Below are 16,407 nucleotides of genomic sequence, written 5' to 3' on the forward strand. Positions count from 1 at the left end.
GGCAAACAGCACAAGTTTTATCGCAGACAAATCAAACAAGTAATTACTTTATGTAATAAGCAGAGGGGGAAATCAAATGAGTAGGAGTACCAACAACAACATAGACACTCAGAAGACCCTGCTAGATTTCTGGTAAAATGGGAAATTTGCTCTTAAGGGGGTTGATAGTGAGGTGATTACAAGAATTTGGCAGACTGTAGGTCTGTACAGTTGAAGCAGACTCTGGCTCCTGAATAAAGATCTAGTAGTCATTTCTAGTGATATTTCAAATTGAATTCAGATCTGAAGGATGCTTACAGTTTGTCTTGTAAATTTAAACAATGAGAAATAATTCCCTCATGCTAGGTCAAACATCAACATATTATGAGCTTTTATCATTAAACTGATAAAACTAGCAACTATTTCGATAGCAGTTGGTTATATATTTTACTGGAATAAATAATACACTAGTTTAGCTCAGAAATTCCTGAGGCATTAGAGCAGGTTATTCATAAATTTAGAACATAAAAAACAAAAGGCACCATTAAAAGCAGCTTAACTGGGAAGCTAATTGTAGATACACAATCTTCTTTGGGAATTGAACTTTTAATCTCCTTACGTAACACTGACTCATGATGTTCAATTAACTGAAATGTTTTTAGTTAGCTCACTAGATGAAAATAAATAAATACACAATGATAGTCTGTACTTGGTACAAAATACTGAAGCAGGCTAATCAATTTTATTAAAAAAATGAAACAACTTTACACACATACCTCATCCTTAGTCATAGAACAAACCCATAAAAGCATGATTACTGTTCATAATATACTAACATATGGATTTTTCCTAAATATTTATTTTATTAGACACAGCCTAAAGCAATATAGTATTCATTAGTCACAGATGCCACTAGCTGTTAACAATTTCCTAAAGAAACGTTTACCCTTAATATCTGTTACATTGCTGATCATGCATTTTAATTGTAAATTTAAAACTTCAAATACTAAAATCACAGAAACAGAAAGCATTTCTAGTTGCTGAAGTACTACATTTCAAATCATGTTAGAGTCCCAAATTTCCCATATTGGCTGAACTGATTCACTTGTAGCTGGTATTGCACCTGTATGTGACTGAAGAAAAAAAAATCTTATATGCTAAATTTGGCATTACACAAAATCACCATAGCAAACACTTCTAAATAGAATTATACATACTTTACTATGTAAGAGTTCCTTTGAGTGTCAGTCTCTACAACTCCACTTTATGGACTTAGGGGTCATTAAATATTTGATGCCATCAACTCAAGAAAAATCTTAATGTACTCCTGAATAAAGCCTCATAGTCTCCCCCTGCAGTGCTAGCAGATGGGAAATAAGACTCAAAGCATGAGCCTATGGGGAAATTTCATTTTTAAACAACAAAAGGCATAAACAGAAGAAGCAGAGTAATTCAAACTGATTTACCATGGCAGGTGTTGAGAGCAAAAAGCAGAGGCCTCAGAGAAACAAGAGAGTTAGGCAACAGTCAATGATATCTAGCCAGAATGTGTTGGCAAGAAATGTAGACATTATAATTTTAGATGAAGGGTGGCTGAGCTGATGGGATTAGAAAAATGGTCAGATTTATGTCGAAGGACAAAAGCTTTTACTTACATTGGCTTTCAATCCTTCCAAACCCTTGCCCTTCCCTTTGTCTTCTCCTTGCTCACTGGAAAGCTCCTTTGCAAGGGAAAAAACACAAAATTTCAACTTAAAAGAAAATTTAAAATATCTTATTGGGGAAAAAAGACTTACCTTGATTCTCATACACTGCCCCAATAATCAAAGTCCATGCCCATCATCTCATACTCATCAGAAATATTTTGTGTTTGTGTGTGATGCAGACAGGGGGTTTATGCAAAAATTCACAATTGGTCAATATCCAAAGAGTAAATGAAGGGATCTATGTACATTGGGATGCTATCCTCTGGACCCCAGAATAGGCACAGACCACACCCAAACACCAGTTTCCAAGCGCAAGCCAAATGTAAAGATATTCTTTATTAAGCAAGGCAGAGACAAGGTAGCTGAATCAGAGTCAGGCAGATACAACAGTAAATAGCTTTACAAGTATTAAGAGGGGGGAAAAGCCGGGTGTTGCTGGCACATGCCTCCCAGCACTCAGGAGGCAGAGGCAGGCAGATCTCTGTGAGTTCAAAGCCAGCCAGAGCCAGTTCCAGTATAGGCCCCTAGCAATACAGAGAAACACTGTTTCAGGGGGAAAAAGGTAGTCTGCTTTTGTTAGAATGTTGGTAAATTCTGATTTAATTAAATTAGTCAAAAACTTTTATTGCTGAAAGTTGAAATTTTTATAGTTGGACCTTGATAATCAGTCTCAGGAATGAGTGGGTGGCCAAATAAGGAATAGACATTGGTGGTTAGCTTTAGGAATGTAATCTAATGGTTTAGCAAGGAGGGGAAAGGCAAAAGACAAAACGAATTGGTGTTGTGTTTGCCATGACTGGGGCGGCTAGAGCCCTTCAGCAAGTATTTATGGAGTACTCAGTTGCATGAGATATCTATATCCCTGAGATATCTATGTCCCCTTCTTCCCTAGGTCCAGTTAACATTGTCTGAACAAGATCAAGGCAGTCAACATTCCATCCTGGAGGGAGGATGAGTTCGTGAGTCACTGAACCCTAGCTAAGGAACTATTGAAAGTTGATAGCTTCTGGGAAAGAGAAAATCTGTTTTCGTTAATGATGTAGCCACTGGTAGGTTTCCCACTCTCCAGTGGATGGCCTCACATTAATGAATATGTGATCAGCAGAAATTGGAATAAGTGATTTCAGCCCATAAAGAGCCCACTGTACAAGATTAAGGACCCTATCAAAGTCTTGAGACTCAAAGGAGGAGTAAGGATTGCTCCTTTCTAAGCAGACCAAAATTAAAGCAAAGAAATATAATGCAATCTCTAACTGGAGAGAGAGTTCTACCTAAAATGGCTTTGTGTGGATAGTTGTTAAAAAATTTAAAAAAAGAATAAGGACCCTAGTTTAGATTCACCCACAAAAAAGAAATCTAGGCACATTAGCATTCACCTGTCCTGTAAAGGTAGTAATAGGAAGGTGGAGATAAAATGGCCCCTGTGGCTTGCTTGCTGGCTACTCAGTCAAGCTGAATCGATGAGTGCCAGGTTCAGTGCAAGACTATGACTTTGGCCTACACACACACACACACACACACACACACACACACACACACACCAGTGCTAACTGCAAGAAAAATAAGCTTGCACAAATTTACAATCTAATAAACAAAAGAAAACATTCAATAGCATAGGAACAAAGAAATTTGAACTCTGAGAAATTTGTACCAGAGAAAGAAGTTTCCCTATCAATTCTTGATCATGCATCTGTGATTCTCAAAGATTCAGGAGCTGAATCTACACACACACAAAACTAGATCAAAATGGCTTTTCAGCTAGTGATATGAAACCAACCACTGAATGAACAGACAAGAAAAGTTTAATAGTAAAGTCATGTTACATCACTAGAAACGGGCACTTTGACAAAGCAAATCATTCGCTTTAAATTAGAACCTTCGTGCATGTTTCATTTATTAATCATTCACATACATACCTTTGTTTAAAATTAGATAGCAGATAGGAAAGTGAGCAATTAGAAAGGAGGAAAACAAGTCAGTGGGCAATGTGATCATGTTTAAACAATTCAAATCCACTTGTTTAATCCTCTCATCTTAAATTATTCACAGGAGCATTTTGTTTCTCAAAAGTTCATAAACAGAGTGCAAATCACCCAAGCAGAAGCAATTTACTTCTTTTAAGCCAAAGCCATGCCTAGCTTTAGGAATTAACCAGAACAAAATCCTTATTAAACAACTAATTGGCTTGTCTACTAATGGACAGAAAAACAAAGTACATCTCTCCACTTCAAGATACAGAGTCATAAAATAAGAGGTCTTTCAGAACTGCCTCAGAGAAGATGTTTAAATCACTGACTGTAACATTCAACAAAGTGAAGCCTATGGAAGGGAGGACTGAGGAGGAATCCTGCCCTCAGCTGAGTGGTCAGTCTCGACCATCCACAGTCCAGGTACGTTCTTTATGTTCCTAAGTTAGTTTTGAGTCTCATCCCTTGTCTACTAATGGGAGCTAATAAATGCTGCCATGTGAAAGATTGTTCAGCTGTTTCACATGGTAACATTGAAATTGAGTACTGTTTAAGACATGTTCTTATTTACACATTCTGTATATGCATGTTTTAAGAGAGGATAACAGTGTTTAGGAGATACATTTGAACTTGGAAGACTTTTCATTCTAATTGTTGTCTCACCAGTTACATGGAAATAGTTAATAGATCACTCTCCTAAAGAACAGGAGAGTTTTCAGCAGTAACTATGTACTAAGCATTGTGTTGAGCCCTTTCCAACCACTGGCATGTGTGAGACAGAATCCTGTTCTAACACTGCTAACACACAGCTAGAACATGGCTGCTAGAACCCATTCCATGACCATTACTGCAGAGACTTCATCATCATCCAGGCTGCATAGTGGCAGATGAGAGGGGCCTATGAATCAGCCCTTGCAGATGAGGTTCCCAGAAGCTACAGGACACTTAGAGAGAAAACAAGAGGAACAGATGCTCTTCAAGAGCCATCTCACCTCGAAGCAGCAATGCTGGAGGAGAGCTTATCTCTGGGTATAGCCAGTGCATGTGGCAGCTGTAATACTGGGCTGTAATCATGAGACCTCCTGACATCAAAGACTCTGAACAGTGATGTCTGGAAATTCTTGCTGTCTGTCCTTCCTAAGTACACGTTGGAAGTAGGTAAAACACTTTTTTTGAAGTTCTCTATTGAAATATGCTAAATGTAACAATGACAAAATGTCAAAATGCTATTTTCTCTCTTAAAATACATTTTTCAATGGTATATAAATAAAGAAAAATAGTCTGAGTCCTACAAGGAAATATCTAGAAACTACTCAAATTTTATTATGCCTTGTAAAGTAGTCTTTAAAAGTTCAATCAATCAGAAAGTTCCTGGGTAATTCCTGCTTACCAACAGCTAGTAACTCCAGAAGTACAAAGTCAGCCCAATATAAACATTTTCCTTCACTTCTGAATATGATGTTGCTAATGTAAGTCTATATTTATTCAACATATAAAGACTATAGTGGAAATTTTTATAAATAACATCAATACATAATGAAAAAGAAGTTGCAAATATTGGATGTTATTACTATTCATAGATTGTCCCAACCCACTCCTCCATATCTATGTGCACATAATTAGCCATTCCAGAAATTTCATATTTGATGGGAAACAATAGCAGCCTTGCCTAATAAATATGGTTACTCTGAGTGTGAGACTTATGAAGTTACCTGATAGTGTTCAGTACTCATAATGTCAAAGCTTCCATATTACAGCACACAAGATGCTCAAAGACTTTGCCCCTAGCTGCTTTCTCAACTCTTCTAACATTCTTCACCATATGAATACATCTCCTTTCATCCTTTACCCACACACAACTACATCTTGGACTTTTGTTCTGGTTCTATCATCCACCTGAATATGTAAAATCAAGATCTACTTCCAGGCTGCTGTCCTGGAAGCTCCATGGATCTGTTAGGACACAGCTCCTACTTTAGGATTGTATGTATCTGCCACCACATCTGGCTTTTTATGCCAGGTCTTCATACTCGGGTACCAATCACATCACCATCTATCTCCCCAGTCTGCTTTTTCTTACTCACAGTTTTGTTGTTTGTTCCCTCTGCTAGTGTTTGAGGGTCAAAGTTTCTAATTATAACCTTTGTGTTGTGTCAGCGCGTCTCTCTAGAAGCATTATCAGGTATCCACTGGCTATATCTACTGTGATATAACTCCATTTCAAAATAAAGGTTAGGAAAATGTTGATGTGAAAACAAAAGCAAAACCATGAGAACAAAGTTAATAATGATGGGATGCCACCTCCTCCTGTTGTTTAAAATTCTACCACAAAGGTCCTGATCGGCCAACAGTAGGGGAATATGAAGACAAAATTGGAAGGACCATGGGTCAGGGAAACACTGACAAAAACATCTTGTTAACTCTGGGAAGAAGATGGTCAAAACTGATTCAATAGTGAAGTTATCCAATAGTAAGACCAAAAATATCTATTTAGTTATAAGAATAATCATTTTTAGGAAATCACAGATAGATAGATAGATAGATAGATAGATAGATAGATAGATAGATGTTCAGTTTTAATAATGACATTAATACCTAAGTAATTGACATTTTATATAAAGCTTTATTTTAGATTAACTGCAATACCTATTTTGTTTCTCAAAGGGAGAAAGCAAAAGTGAAAAAGAATCTCTAAGTACCAGGAGGATACCAGTCACATGTGAAAAGCTGCACACCAAAGAACAAGGTCAGAATGTTACTGGTAAGGGGAAAAAGTAAAATACATCACTGTCTAAAATGTGTTATTTAATATAATAGTTGTCCTCAAGCAAGCAAATTTCCAAACGTTATAGACAGATTGATGAACTGAATAATTTGTGAAAATATTACATTTTCATTTATTCTCTTATGCATGCATTTAGTACATTCACAATATACTGTGTCTTGGGGAGAGGTATACACATACATGTGTGTAAGTGGGGTGTGTGAGACAGACAGACAGACAGACAGACAGAGACAGATGTAGATACAGAGTTGCACTTGTTTGTTTGAGTGCATTTGACTGTACAGGTGTATATGGAGGACAGAGGTTGTCATCAGGTGCCTTCCTCAATTGCTCTCTATCTTAGATTTTGAGGCAGAGTCCCTCTCTGAACCTGGAACTCGCCGCTTTTAGCTATACTGGCTGGACAGCAAACCCTGGGGATGCAATATATCAGTCCCCCAGCTTTTATATAGGTGCTGGGGATCAAAGCTCAGGTTCTCAAGCTTTCAGAGCCAGCCCTTTACCCAGCCAGTCATATTCCAGCTCCTTGCTTGATTTTCTTTACCTATGGTGTGCTATGTTGGGGTACCCTGAATTGAGGAGGGGTCCCCAAGCTGGATTCATCACCCCAAGAATCAAGAGTCCACGCGCCAATTGATGCAACACGCAAGAGGCTTTAGTTAGGCATCTGCAGATGGGCCTCTCAGTCAGCTTTTAGACCGATTGGCCCCGAGGTTCAGTTACAATCAGCTTTTAAAGACAAAAACCACAAGCCTTTGGGAGGGGTCCCTATCTTGTGATGGGGGTTGGGGTACGTGACTACTGACCAGGGGAAGCAGATGTCTTCCTGACCTACACGTTGTAAATTCCTCAAACCTTGGTATGAGTTAATCATCTCTCCCTAAGTAAATGGTGGTTCCCACAAATCTTGTTTGCCCATCTCTGACGCTCTGGTCAGTTCCTCACAGGTGGTCAGCAGCCCAGAATTGGCCTTTTGTGGGTTTACAGCTCTTCTACAATTAAGGTTGCTAAACCATACATTCCATTCTGTGGTTTGGCCAGTTCCTGGGATGGGGTCCTTTGCTCACTTCCCAAGTTCTCTAGTGGGGTGCCCTCCCTGTTTAAGCTTATATTTTATTTCTATAAATTCGGGGTCTTTCATGTTAGATACCATTCCAAGACCTTGAGGTACAGGTATGGAGAAAAATAACAATAGCCAAAATCTTTGTTCCTGAAGAAGTGATGCTTCAGGGAAAATCAAACAGATCACGAGAAGTGCAACATGAGCAATGGAATTTGAGACAGTGAAGAGATACTAAGACAATAAAAGAGATGTTACAGCACATGTTTCACGCTTCATCATCCCTCTCCTCTGTACTCTCTCAACTGGAGAGCTTGTCTGCCTAATGCTGCACACTCAGTTCTACATGGATAACTCCAAAACCACATCAGGAAAATTACTTTTGTGAAATTAAATCCAGTATTTTCTAACTAGCACTACAGATATTATATATATATATACATATATATGTATACATATGTATGTTTTACAAAATACTATGATTAAAACAATTTTTATAGTTCTTCAAATATGTGCCCCTTCTTCACTATCTTTGCTACTATAATTTTTTTAAAACCCCCAAGCTCAAAACCTCACTTTTGTTTCATTCCTTTACAATAAGTCTCATAAATTCTGTACCTCATCTACCTTAGTAAAATTGCAGACATTACCGGCTTCCTTAAACTCTCAGGAACATCATCCTGAGCCAGGCCTTTGTTAATTAAGTCATACCTACACTACACTCAGACACTAAGTGTACCTTCTATTTAGGAGTCTGTTTCACTCAACTTCTCTCTTTTTCCCTCAAGCACAAATGCTAGCAGCATATTGCATTCCTGTAACTACCACTTTGACCTCACACCTCAGCTCAAGGGCTGTGAGGGCCTTGATCCTGCCTTCAGGACAAACATAAATACCTACACTTGGCTTTACAGCACCCAAGGCATTCTTCTCTTAGCCTCTCCTGAAGCACACCTCTCCATCTCTCCTGCTTCTCCCTCTATGAAAGCTACATTCTCAGTAAGAGAAGAAAAGTAGAAGGGGATTATTAGAGATGAATATAGTATTGCTCAATATAACAGCACAAAATTATTGACATAAAAGCAGAAAAAGATTTTATTTTTCATCAGACAATCTTTATAGTGATTTGTATTAAATCAAATATTTAAAGTAAGGTACATTCAGTTTCGAGAAGCCAAAACATGGTATCTCTAAGAAAAAAATAAGAAATGTGTGAAAATCACAGGCAAATCTGCAAATAAAGAAAGGTTTGCAGGTTAGGGGCATAGCTGAGTGCTATACAATATGCCTAACATTCTTTTTTTTTATTAAAAATACAAAATTTATTCTTATGTTATGATTTCTTATGAGTTAATGTTTTTACAGCTTTCAAAGTCAAAGGGCTAAGATTATCTTTGCTTTGTTACTTCAAAGTGATGTGAACTTCAGAAAGTCATCTCCTTTTTGCAACATGTATGTATGAATGTATGTATGTATGTATCTCTGTGTGGTATGTTTGCATGTGTGTTTGTTTGTTCCTGTGTGTGTGTGTGTGTGCGTGTGTGTGTGTGCGTGTGTGTGTGTGCGTGTGTGTGTGCGTGTGTGTGTGCGTGCGTGTGTGTGCGTGTGTGTGTGCGTGTGTGTGTGCGTGCGTGTATGTGCGTGTGTGTGTGTGCGTGTGTGTGTGCGTGTGTGTGTGCATGTGTGTGTGCGTGCGTGTGTGTGCGTGTGTGTGTGTGCGTGTGTGTGTGTGTGTGTGTGTGTGTGTGTGTGTGTGCTTGTGCATGCTCGCTATGGAGGCCTGAGGTTAAAGCAGGATGTCTTCCTCCTTTTTTATGGTATTTTTTTAACTTAAAATAGAAACAAACTTTCTTCACATGTCAATCCCAGCTCCCTCTCCCTTCCCTCCTCCCCTGCTTCTCACCCAATCCCCACTCTGCCCCCGAGGGAGGGTGATGCCCTCGCCCTCCATGGTGGATCTCCCGAATCTGTCATTTCACCCAGGGCAGGGCCTAGGCCCTGGCCCATGTGTCCAGGCTGAGAGAGCATCCCTCGATGTGAAATGGGCTCCCAAAGTCCATTTGTATGCCAGAAATAAATACTGATCTAGTACCCAAGGCCCCAAAGATAACCAAGGCCTCCTCGAAGCTAAGAACATAGTGGAACAGATGTCCTTGTTGTGTGAATGGGGATCTTTTGGTTATATGCCTAAGAGTAGAATTGCTGGGTCTTGTGGTAGACTGATTCCCATTTTCCTGGGGAATCTTCATCCTGATTTCCAAAGTGGCTGTACGAATTGTCACTCCCACCAGCAGTGGAGGAGTGTTTCCCTTTCTCCACATCTTCTCCAGCATAAACTGTCATTGGTGTTTTTGATTTTAGCCATTCTGACAGGAGTAAGATGGTATCTCAGATTTGTTTTGATTTCCCTAATGATGAAGGATGTTGAGCACTTTCCTAAGTGTCTAGCAGACATTTTAGAGTCATATGTTGAGAATTCTCTATTTAGTTCTGTACCCCATTTTTTAATTGGATCCTTTGGTGTTTTGGAGACTTGCTTCTTGAAGTAGACCAATGGAATTGAATTGAACACCCTGATGATATTAACTCACATACCTAAGAACACCTGATTTTTGACAAAGAAGCTAAAATTATACAATGAAAAAAATAAAAGGATATTCAACAAATGGTGCTGGCATAACTGGATGTTGGCATGTAGAAGACTGCAGATAGATCCATGTCTATCGCCATGCACAAAACTTAAGTCAAAATGGATCAAAGACCTCAACATCAATCCAACCACAGTGAACCTCATAAAAGAGAAAGTGGGAGGTACCCTTGAACGAATTGGTACAGGAGACCGCTTCCTGAACATAACACCAGTAGCACAGACACTGAGATCAACAATTAATTAATGGGACCTCCTGAAACTGAGAAGCTTCTGTAAGGCAAAGAAGATAGTCAGCAAGACAAAAAGGCAGCCCACACAATGGCAATAGATAGTCACTAATGCCAAATCTGACAGAGGGCTGATCTCTAAAATTAGCAAAGGACTTGCCTAACATTCTAAACATCCTGGATTCTATCCTTAGTCATGATGACGAAAAGTTAATTTAAACAAAGAAAGAAAAAAGGCAAGTTGTAAGTGAATAAATTCCTATCAACAAATACTGCTGCATTCAGAAATATCCCTCTAAAAACATGGCCCTATCCTCATTGGATAAAGAATCTGAAATAACTTATGTGGAAATAACTTACTGATATTAGCAGATAGATATGCAGCAGTCATGAACAATTGAAAGGAAATAAGAAGTTCCTAGTCAAAAGAATAACATTATAATGATCCTGGATTTTTCTGCCACATTGGTCTTATATTTCTATGTTTTTACATTCTTCTCTCCATTTACTTTCATCATACACTTTTTTCAAAATGAAGAAATCTCTCTAGGCTTCTGAACAAACTTATTTACTTACTTATTTTCCAGGAACATCTCGGTTTTTACTGCTCCACTCAGAATATAAAAACTACTTTGTGTTTTTAAGCAAATGAGGCGTTTCCATCACTGACTTCCTTCTGAGTTTCATGCCAGCCACGAGAACAGGAATAATAGTCAGCATCACTTACCTGAAGGCAAGCTAGGGAAGCATTCCACAGAAGTTATATCTCTCAGATGCCATATACAGTCAGTTCTCTCAGCCTATCTGATTCAAATGTTTGCATGATATATTAAAAACTCACATATAAAACTGTCACCAAGAGTAAGAGTCATATTCCAGGAGATGTAGTTACAACAGAGGAGACTTGATCTCACTATTTTACAAGTGTGTGTGTGTGTGTGTGTGCCTGTGTGTGTTGTGTGTGTGTTGCGTGTGTGTATGTATACAGGCGCACCTATAACATTGTGTGTATATGGAAGTCAGAAGGCAATTTTCAGTAGACAATTCTCTACTTCCACCTAGGATTTTGCGATCAAGTCCAAGGTCTTCTGCTTATGTCGAATCTATTTTACATGTTGGTCCATTTCACAAGCCCACTCTTGCTTTTCTATTAATTTTCTGCATCCATGCAATGAAATATAATCGTACCAACATCATCCTCCCCAAAGTCCCTCATATTCCCCCAACACATCCCCCTTCCAACTTCACATCTTTTTCCCCATAATAATATTTTTATTGATCATTTGGGAATTTCTTTTAATGCACCTCAATCATGATAACTTCCCAGTCTTCCCCAGTCCAACTTTCCCAACATTTGTACCTGACCCCCAAAACAGAATAAAATTTAAAAAAAATATGAAGTTCAATTTGTGTTACCCATATATTCACTGGAGCATGGTCAAACAACCAATAGCCAACCTCTGAAGGAAAACTGAGTCCTCCCACACTCCCATCCCTGCCAGAACCCATCAACTATCAAGAGCTACACTTCAGGATCCCTATCACAATGATTAAGAGTTTTCTTTACTGGCTTCCTTCTAGACTGTGCCCTTTTTTCTTTCTTTAATGGTGGGATGTGTTAGAGGAGAGAGAGTTTGTCACAGAAGCCTTCTATGTCTCTCATCCTCACCTGTGAGTCTGCAATCATCATTGCTACTGCACAAGAAGCTTCCTTGCCCTTTATAGTCAGCAGTAGCACAGATCGTGCATGGACTTCCACATGTCTTCTGGTGTCAGCATAGACCATGGAACTCAGCGTGGTCTCTGGTGGCAGCACAGACAATGAACATCAATATGCCCTCTTGAGGGAGCACAAAAATCAACACCCAGCTGTAACATCTCATCTTTTATAACCCACTAAGTACAGTTAATATTGTCCATATAGACCCTTCATGCTTCTTCTTTAATAGAGTGAACATCATTATTTGATAATTAAAAATCCATTTGTGGTATATGTGTTCATGTAGGTGTATGCCTATGTGTATGTGTAGGTCTGCATGCATAAATGTTGGAGATCTCCAAGTGTGTATACACACACACACCTGGAGGCCACAGGTATATTCCTCAATTGCTTTCCACCTTACTTTTTGAGATAAAGTCTCTCACTGAACATGAAAGATCATGGATAATTCTAGGCAATCTCGTCAGTGAGCTCCAGGAATCTACTTGTCTCTGCTAACCCTCCTCCTTCGCAGTGTAACTACAGACACAGACACGCCCATTTCTATATGAATGTTGAAACTTCAGCCTCATGTCCCTGTGCCTGTTCAACAATGCACTTTAACCACCAAGACTTCTCACTAGCCCCTTCAATCCTACAATTTCAAAAGATATGTAGGTTTTGTTTGTCAGAACAAAAAGATTTTCCATGATAATTATAACCTTGTGGTCTATTGTGAGGCCTCTGGAAAGGAAAAGAATATCCTATTTCCTATCTGAAATACAGAATCCAGAGCAATAAGTCATCCAAAAAGCCTAAAATTCTCCTTTCTTTAACAAAATTACAAAATAGCAGATGAAGAAAATGTATGTGGTTTAATGTAATTGATCACCTACAAAGCTTTCAATAAAGTTTTGCCTCAAAATAAAGAGAGAGGGGAGAAATAGAGAGATAGAGTTAGAAAGGAAGAGGAGAGAGAGAGAGAGAGAGAGAGAGAGAGAGAGAGAGAGAGAGAGAGACCTCTACTGATAATACAAAACAGAAAGTGATTATCAAGTGGAAATACTAAGGAAGGAAGAAACATTACAAATATATGGGAGCCAAAGAAAGCCAGGAAAATGAAGGATATGCTACAGAATTATCAAAATAATTCAATCGACACCTGTTCATGATGAGTTGTTTGAAGATACAGATGGTTTTAAACTACATCTGTACACACACGCACAAGCATGCCTGCATGTCCGCGTGCGCGCGCGCGCACACACACACACACACACACACACACACACACACTCCTCAATAACATACACTAATAATCACAACTTTAGGGTAACAAGATTATCCTTAACCTCATTATCTATATATAAGAAGAAACCTTTCATAGCTGGTAGTAAAAACTCTTTGGTGAGTTTCATTTAACAGAGAAGCTATTTAAATAAGGAAAACTGTTGCTATTAACTATGCAAAAAGCATAGCTTCAAAGTTTTCAATTAGGACTAAGTTATATAAATGGGATTTTATCTTTAAAGAGCAAAAGTATTAGTGTTTAAAGATAGCATGTGATATAGTGTTGATATTTTTATTTTCTTCATTCAAACACACAGGTGCAATGTCACAAAATCTGCAGGTGTTGAGTTCTGATTTTAGAATTCTTATTTTCTGCAGAACATGGTTCCATTTATATCTACCATGGAAATGAAGAATGCAACACATTGGAACAAATAATTATAACTTACTAATGTCCTCTCTTAAATGACTTCTTTAGGCTCTTATCTCACATTAAATGATTCTTTAATAATACCAAAACCCATAAAAATGTGTATGGCTTATATAACAATGATTTACAATCATTATTAGTTATGTAGTATATGTGCTTTAATAGAAAATTATTGTGTGGAAATAGATCAAAATCTGGTATACATTGATATAATGTGGTAGTCTAGATAATGGTTACTCAAAGATTATAACATTACAGTGTTGTATCCCCATTAATCTAGTTTAATGCACTGAGTTTTGTTTTTTGGGTTGTTAAAATTTTGAGATGGAAAGATTATCTTTGCTAATATGATATCTTCAATATAACCAATGGATCATTGTGAGAAGACATTAGGAAGGGTAAAGACTGAAGAGAGATGGGATATGAAAAGCACAGTTTGGATGGTTATATTCTGGAAGTGGAGAAAAGGACTACAAAGGAATGGGGATATCTTCTAAACTAGGGGAAAAGAGAAAGGGAGTCTTTATTTTCTACCCCTACCTCCAAACAAACCTTTTCTTAATCTTCTGGCTCCCAGAACTTTCAAGTAATTGAATTTGTGATAGTTGTTACTGCATCCATAGGACCCTTATGCATACAGCTTAAAACTCTCCAGTTTGAATAGAAAAATCAAGGATTCAAAAAGAAAAATTAAGCTGTATTACAGCCAATCTTGAAAAGTAAGGGAAGTATACTACAAAGAGCATTTCAGTGTTTGAAAATCCTGAGTAAATCACAAATACGTTGTCTTTTAGATCCCAAGTGAAGATAGTTAGCACTCATTTGTGATGTAAGGAAAATACCACTATCAGCTGGTTGTGAATGAGAATTAAATTAGGGACTATTCATAAATCATTTTTCATTGTGGTGGATTATTTCCAATATTGATAGAAGACAGACAAGAGACACTAGTGATATCATAGAAGTCCAGTGTACAGAGTGGAGGTTGCTCACTCTTACCAGTTGCTGCTTTGTGCACATGAGGGTCAAGTGAGCTAAAAGTTCCACCTTCTCTACAGAGACAAATTATAATATGAAATTTCCCAATCTTTCAATGACAGTTTTTTACTATATTATGCTTTTCATCTTCATTCATAATGCATACTTCTCCCTTTCCCTTTCTTCCCTATATACCCCCCATATCTTTCCTACTCACAAATTGATCGCCTCTTCGATTATTATTGTTTCATATATGTAACAATATGTATGTAACATACATATGCACAGATACATAAATACAACCTGCTGAGCTCATATTTGTTGTTTGTTATATGTGGTCTTAGGGCAGATGTCTTTGTATTGAATAACCAATCAGGTGACTTATTCCTGGAAGGGGTTAATTCTTCCTCTTCCAACACTCATTGTTGCCTCTAGATTTTTGGCTGTAGATTGGATGCTGTGAGATTTTTGCCCTTTTGAGATAGCATATCTGTTCACGGTGTCATTGTTCAGGTCTTGTTTGTGTGGCCATTACTAAGAGAAATACTCTCACAGTAGATTTCTCACTATTACAGTTCTTAGTTTTTCTATCCTCCTTCTGTGATGTTCCCTTGGGCCATAGATGCAAGAGCTGTGCTGCAGATACTGGGATCTCCAAGATCCAGTGATCTTTGCATTTTGCCCAATTATGGTTTCCCTGTACTTGTCTCCATTTGCAATAGATAGACACTTCTTTGATGAGGGGTATAAGATTTAGAATGTCACTGGGAACTACTCATTTAGCAAAGTAGTAGTACTACATTCTCTGTAAGTTCAATGGCCTCATTATCCCTAGAAGCTGGGTAGATTTCTAGAATCAGGCAGGATTTCACTCCTGTTGAGTGAACCTTAAGTCCTCTTAGACAGCTGTGGCTTATCACCAAAATGTGAGTCCTACTATTGAGCATTTATATTGACATGCTGGTCATTGTGGTGATTAGTAGGTGTCCCAGCTTGGTAGGACTACTAATTCTTTTCTTCCCTTGGCTGCTTGCATAGTACTTTCTATGGATGTACTATGGAAGCTAGAGTACAGAAAAGAGGCTTTCAGGTTAAACCCAGCTCAAATCATACAAGACTTGTGTGTGGTCTTCAACAATAGGGGTTTAACTTCACCTTCTGATAGGCATCCAAGGGTGACAGCAATAGTCTATATTGCTTTGGAAGTCTTTTGTACTACCCTGACCACTCAAGAGAAAGTTTCTCAAAGCGGATATTAGGAGATTTGTTTGTCTATAGTTCTTGGGTGGAGCACTGTCAACCCAAATGGCAGAATTTCATTTATGTCTGTAAAATATAAAATATGGTTCTTTATGATGTTAAATAAACCACCTTGATATTATTCCTCCTCCTGGCCTTCTGTACTGACCACATTGTTATCTTCCCTGTTCTTCTGTTTTCCCCCTTCATTACACCTGTATCCCTTTACAGCCATCTCAGCCCCCCCTCCCACCACCACCACGGTCCCTTTATGCTTTCCATGCTTCCATAGTCACTCCATGTTATATACTCACATCTATAAGACATTTAGGTCATTACACTTTCCTAGATATTGTGAAGAAGGCAACAATTAACTCTACTGAGACAGAATCTGTGGGGT

At 38.2% G+C, this 16,407-nt stretch overlaps 1 protein-coding gene across 1 annotated transcript in view; it reads left to right on the forward strand.

Moving 5' to 3' along the window:
• The first annotated feature begins 3,964 nt into the window (after positions 1–3,964).
• Positions 3,965–16,407, forward strand: part of Cngb3 (cyclic nucleotide gated channel subunit beta 3) — a 168,116-nt gene continuing 155,673 nt past the window's right edge. Inside the window, 2 exon segments of the mRNA XM_005066722.1 lie at positions 3,965–4,075; positions 6,317–6,413. Of these exon segments, the coding sequence (XP_005066779.1) occupies positions 3,965–4,075; positions 6,317–6,413 (208 nt within the window).

This window comes from Mesocricetus auratus, unplaced genomic scaffold (assembly GCF_017639785.1).
Source record: "Mesocricetus auratus isolate SY011 unplaced genomic scaffold, BCM_Maur_2.0 Super-Scaffold_6730, whole genome shotgun sequence".
NCBI classification, from domain to species: domain Eukaryota; kingdom Metazoa; phylum Chordata; class Mammalia; order Rodentia; family Cricetidae; genus Mesocricetus; species Mesocricetus auratus.